This window comes from Salminus brasiliensis, chromosome 8 (genome assembly GCF_030463535.1).
Source record: "Salminus brasiliensis chromosome 8, fSalBra1.hap2, whole genome shotgun sequence".
NCBI lineage: Eukaryota > Metazoa > Chordata > Actinopteri > Characiformes > Bryconidae > Salminus > Salminus brasiliensis.
In genome coordinates, this window is record NC_132885.1 from 7,046,015 (window position 1) to 7,052,014 (window position 6,000).

The following is a 6,000-nucleotide window of genomic DNA, read 5'->3' on the forward strand; positions in this document are numbered from 1 at the left end:
ACATGGACAAAAGTATTGGGACAGTATTGTTTTATTCAGTCCCACTACCACAAGTGTATAAAATCAAGCCCGCTAGCCACGCAGTCTGCCTTTCCACACATTAGTGAAAGAGTGGGAGGTTCTGAAGAGCTCACTGAACTCCAGCGTGGTTCTGTATGTAATAGGAGACACCGCTGCACCAACAACAACAAGTCAGCTGGTGAAATATCCTTCCTCCTAGATCTTCCTCCATCAGCTCAAGTCAATATGAAGACCATAGTACTCTACTCTTCGCCCAAGTATTCTCAGAAGAGGAGGGTCTTCAGTCTGTGTTTGAAGACAGCGAGCGACTCTGCCGTTCCGACACCCAGGGGATGCTCGTTCCACCACTTCGGTGCAGGACAGAAAAAAGTCTGGACGCTTGTCTTCCGCGGATTTTGAGGGATTGCGGGTCAAACCGAGCCGTACTTGAAGCTGGAAGGGTTCTTGGTGCAGATCAGCTTTTGACCATTGCCATCAAGTACGGAGGGGCTGGTCCATTTTTGGCTTTGTAGGCCTGAGTCAGGGTTTTGAATCTGATGCGGGCAGCAGCTACAGGAAGCCAGTGAAGAGAACGCAGCAGTGGAGAGACATGGCTGAATTTAGGAATGTTGAAGACAACCCGTGCCGCTGCATTCTGGATAAGTTGCACGGGTTTGATGGTGCGCAGAGGGAGACCAGCCAGAAGAGAGCTGCAGTAGTCAATATAGTGACAAGAGACTGAACAAGCACCTGGGCAGCCTCTCTATGGAGGAAGGGTCGAATTCTCTGGATGTTGTACAGGAGAAATCTGCATGACCACAGAGAGCAACTCAGCCACCAAGTGTCAGATCATGTAAAGTTACAGAGCGGGGTCAGGGCCGAGTGCTGAGCTCAGAGCATGGTGCTAGAGAATTTTATTTGGCAGTCTGATGGACATGTCTGGGTTCGGTGAAGGCCAGAACATTACCTGTCTGACTGCACTGTGCCAACTGCAAAGTTTGGTAGAGGAGGGATAATGCTATGGGGTTGTTTTTCCAAGGATGGCTTATAGGCCCATAGGCAGGGAAGGGAAATCCTAAATCTACAGCCAATACCAAGACATTTTGGATGACTGTACGCTTCTGACTTTGTGGAAACAGTTTGGGGAAGAACATTTTTTGTTCTAGCATGACTGGAGCCCAAGCGTAAAATGCAAGGTCCTTAAAAACATGGTTTGGTGAGTTTGGTGTGAAAGACCTTGACTGGCCCACAACCCCAGTCCTGAACACAACCCCATCAAACACCTTTAGGATAAATTAGAATGGAGATTGCCACAGGGTCCTCTCATCTGACCTCAAAAATGCTCTTGGGGATAACAAAATTCTTACACACTCCAAAATCTTATAGAAAGCCTTCCCAGAAAAGTGGAAGCTGATCGAGCTGAAAACTCCATATTAATGCTTATGGATTTAGACTGGGATGTCATAAAAGCTCCTGTAGGTGCTGTAATGTGTAGGTGTCCCAATACTTTTGTGCATACATGTTTGCATGGTGCTCACACATATCAGTAGGCTCAAATATAATACTTATCTGCACTAGTAATGTTGGTAAGGAAGCTCTTTTTCGTTTTTGGTCTGAAAGGTAATACACTAACCAACATGACTCATCGTTTCCTGAGCAACAAGACAAAAAAACGACCCTCGCGGGAGGGAGATCTGGGACATGGGACTGAAAACACTGTTCCACTGAAAGAGGCTTTGCTTTCAGCCATTGCTTTCATCCTCCCCCTCCAACCTGCTTCTCAAGGTAAAGCCCAGCGAACCATCCGTACCTATATTCAATGGTACATAAATTTTCCTCATAAGCAAACATTGCTTTTGTTCAGCAAGACTGATACAGAGGTCCCATGCTTTTAAATCTCTACACCTGTTCAGTCGTGACATACAGCTGACCTTTGATCAGCGTGAACTGAGATATTTTGGCGCAAATTGCCTCTATGTTGGGTATCTCAGTAACCTATCCTAGCAGAGGTGAGGACTTTACAAAAGGCCACACAAAACACACTGATACCCAGGAGAAATCTATCATGAGTCAACAAAACACTGTGGGTAAGAACGATACCCCAGTGGACCTCTTTGCTAAGCCGCCACAAGCAGTACAACCACCTTTTCAAGGAAAACATCATCTAACGTCAGGTTTTCTTTAACGTCTTGCGTATCTACACATACGATACATGCAAAGAAGTGCAATGACTGTAAGTACAGTAAATACTAAACACTATTATTATACATAAGCAGTGATTTCAGAGTGCATAACAATTGGTAATTGTGTCCATGAATGGGAATCTAGGATTAGGTGTGGTTAAATAATCAAGCATTTTCCTACTGGACAATGAGATACCCAATTTCCCCCCACTCTATAGAGGGAATATCAAATGTTCTCACAAGCTCAATACTGAGGAAGCAACTCCGGCATCACGTTACAGCTAAATCTACATCCTATTGTGCTTATTCAATATAAAAGACATTGAAATTTTCTCTTTTCAGCCCATCTGTTGGTTATGTACCATTGATAGCCACTGTTGGATGGTATCATTACTAAATGCCAACATTTATTTTCTTAACTTCTTCACCTCTACACATAAGCTAGACTTTTACTTTTCTCATATCTACTGTATATAACTGAAATAGGGCTGGGCGATATGGTAAAAAAAATATATCATATATTTAAAGACATCTTCACAATACACTCTATTTAACGCAATACACTTAAGATCGCAGACAAAAGCATCATTAGTGTCAGATTATTAAAAACTACTAGTCAAATATTTGCCGATACGTAACACAGTGATCTTCATTCAAAATGTGCTGCACATCATCCAGTTGAACCTGTTAGAAGACTGACTACTGGGGTCCCCTTTATCTGCAGCAGATTTGTTTTACTCAGCCACCAAGTTTCAGATCATGTAAAGTTACAGAGCGAGATCAGGGCCGAGTGCTGAGCTCAGAGCATAGTGCAGAAAAGTCTTCAATGCTCTGCTGACCCAATAATAATAATCATAACTTCTCTGGCATTAACATCACCACAGCCACTGTGAAGCATCAGATGTAGTGGTGTAAAGCACACTGCCACTGGACCCTGGAGCATTTTATTTGGCAGTCTGATGGACATGTCTGGGTTCGGTGAAGGCCAGAACATTACCTGTCTGACTGCACTGTGCCAACTGCAAGGTTTGGCAGAGGAGGGATAATGCTGTGGGGTTGTTTTTCCGGGGATGGCTTATAGGCTCATAGGCCCATCCTAAAGCTACAGCCAATACCAAGACATTTTGGATGACTGTACATCTTCTGACTTTGTGGAAACAGTTTGAGGAAGGCCATTTTTTGTTCTAGCATGACTGGAGCCCCAGCGCAAAATGCAAGGTCCTTAAAAACATGGTTTGGTGAGTTTGGTGTGGAAGAACTTGACTGGCCCACACAGAGTCCTGACCACAACCCCATCGAACACCTTTAGGATAAATTAAAATAGAGATTGCCAGCAAGGTCCTCTCATCTGACCTCAAAAATGCTCTTTGGATAACAAAATTCTTACACACTCCAAAATCTTATAGAAAGCCTTCCCAGAAAAGTGGAAGCTGTTAGAGCTAAAAATGGGGGACCACTGGTCAGACCAGCTGCCGCCTACCAAACTGACCACCAGGCTCCTCTGCCACCCACGTGAAAACAATATGACACAAATTTGATCACTTATTCATAATGATGAGGCTGATGGGACCCAGCCTAAGCCCATTATAATGCTCCAGTCTGGGCTTGCATGTTAAAAATGCTGTTTGGCCAACCGACTACGTAGGAAATGGATCATCAGCAGTAGGTTATTATATGATGTACAGAAGTAATCTCTACGCTCTACTCAACACGCCTGAGCAGTCTTTATTCATTTCATTGATTGACCTAAGAAGAAATGGCTGAACTTACAGGTGTCTTTGATATTTGGGGGAAACTTTGAGCGGGTGATGGCTAAGATGATGAAGATCACCAGAGGCCAGATGAGGAGAGCCAGAGACCACCCCTGAGAAGAAAAAAAAATACACACAGATCATCAGCATTTTTGTTTTGTTTACTGAATTCTGTTTATTGTTTACCCAATTATTTATTAATTTAGTTTTAGGACAGCTGACAAATAATGAAGGGATTAGATCAGTCTGCTTTTTTTGAACCTCAATACTGACGCAATTTGTGCCAAACTAGAAGAAAGACACCGTGCGGTATGTCGTTTGAGTCTACATTTTCAGTGCAGAGGAATGTAGTCTGAGAACTCACTGGCTGCCTGATGACGCTCAAGGCATTTTTCCACAAAAGAAGTCGAAGCTGCTGGAAGAATCCGGCCATCAGAGGAAGGATACTAACCCAGACAGAAAATAAAGAGAGTGAGCATGAGAGAGAGAGAGACAGCAACTCACTTTACACATTTCTTTACAAATCATTTACAAGTAAAGTCAGCAGTAAACACAGCTTTGGAAATGTGATGGTTAAGACCTTAAAATCTGATGCTTGATTTGGTCAAATAGCTGCACATCTACCAAATACGTTACTACTGCTCTTTCAGTCTGTTTTCAGTCTGTTTTCAGTCTATTTTCAGTCTATTCTGTCTATTTTATCTATGTGTTTTAGTATTATGAACCCCATTAACCTCAATAGCCAGTATTTTTCCAGCGGTCCAACAGACAAAAATACTGTACAAGACAATGGAATAGGACTCTCTGGAGCAGATTAACATGAACCTGTTGGCACCATGCTGTGCATTAACAATCAATAAAACACTTAAAATAAGAAAATCAACAACAAAAAATAAAGAATAATATTAATAATACTAATATTTATATAATTATATAATATAGTAGAAACAGTAGAAAAAACAGTAGAAGAGTCAATCTGAAAACAGATTACATTGCAGAAAAGGTCTATCCTTTATTCTACTATATTCTGTGAAATATCTCCAACCTAGACCCAGACACTGTTCCAAAGTATATTTAGCTGTTATGGATTGCTAATATTTATTTAAATAAAATAAAATTTAAAATGTATGTTTTTTTATTATTATTTTGCCATTGCTTTTGAACACTGAATCTGGTAGCTCTGTAAATTACTGTTCAGCACAAGTTTCAGCTAGTTTTTGCTCTAGGTCATTTGAAAGAATTTTTTTTCTTTCTTTCTCCACCACAAGTTCAACAAGGGTCACCCTGTAACTGTTTTCTACCCATAACCATTCAGTTTTTTTGTGCATTTTATTTATGCTGGATCTGTATTATGTAACATTCGATTGGTTGGGAAACAAATAGACGTAATGTAATTGAATTATGCAAATTTAAGATTTAAAATGATTTACTTTAACACCTAAAACAGCCTATGGCCCATCAGACGTTCATTACAAACTTCTGTTACCAAAAAATAGCCCCGCCAGTTTGTACAGACGTCCCTGTAGTTACAGAGTAGTACATCTTAGTGTGTAATAAGCCTTTCTGCGTTAAGAGGTTAAGTGTATGAGTGCATACATAACAAATCTGTAATCAGGGGGTGAAAATACTTGAGTACTTCCACTTCATTATTAGTCTACAAGTCTTACTTTGGAAAATGTGCACTTAAGAACTATTAAAAGTAGATCTCAATATCATAATTTTAGTCCAATCTCAGATCCACAGAGTGCATTATTGATATTATGATGTGTGGATCATTGATGTCTGGTGGCTTCTGATCAAATCTGGTGAAAATTCCTGTAATTTGTTGGTGTCACAGAACAAAATATTCCAATGTCAGTTTTGTCAAATATCTTGCAGCCCCAACTAAACTGCAGCACTTAAACTACTTAGCAGTACTACTTCTGAGTAGGGATGGGCAATATGACCATATTTTATTGTGATACAAGCATGAGTGTTGTGGATATAGTCAGTGCATAAATAACTTTTGACCAATTGAACATTTCATTACAGAGAGTGTTGAATTAGAGCTGGTGCAGCAGATTTTG

General features: G+C 40.9%; 1 protein-coding gene across 1 annotated transcript in view; it reads right to left on the reverse strand.

The window, feature by feature from the left end:
• Nucleotides 1–4,367, reverse strand: part of abca12 (ATP-binding cassette, sub-family A (ABC1), member 12) — a 106,577-nt gene extending 102,210 nt beyond the window's left edge. The window contains exons 1-2 of the mRNA XM_072686225.1: nucleotides 4,299–4,367; nucleotides 3,954–4,047 (exon numbers count right to left, since the gene is read on the reverse strand). Of these exons, the coding sequence (XP_072542326.1) occupies nucleotides 3,954–4,047; nucleotides 4,299–4,367 (163 nt within the window). The remainder of the gene's footprint in view (nucleotides 1–3,953; nucleotides 4,048–4,298) is intronic.
• Nucleotides 4,368–6,000: the final 1,633 nt, after the last annotated feature.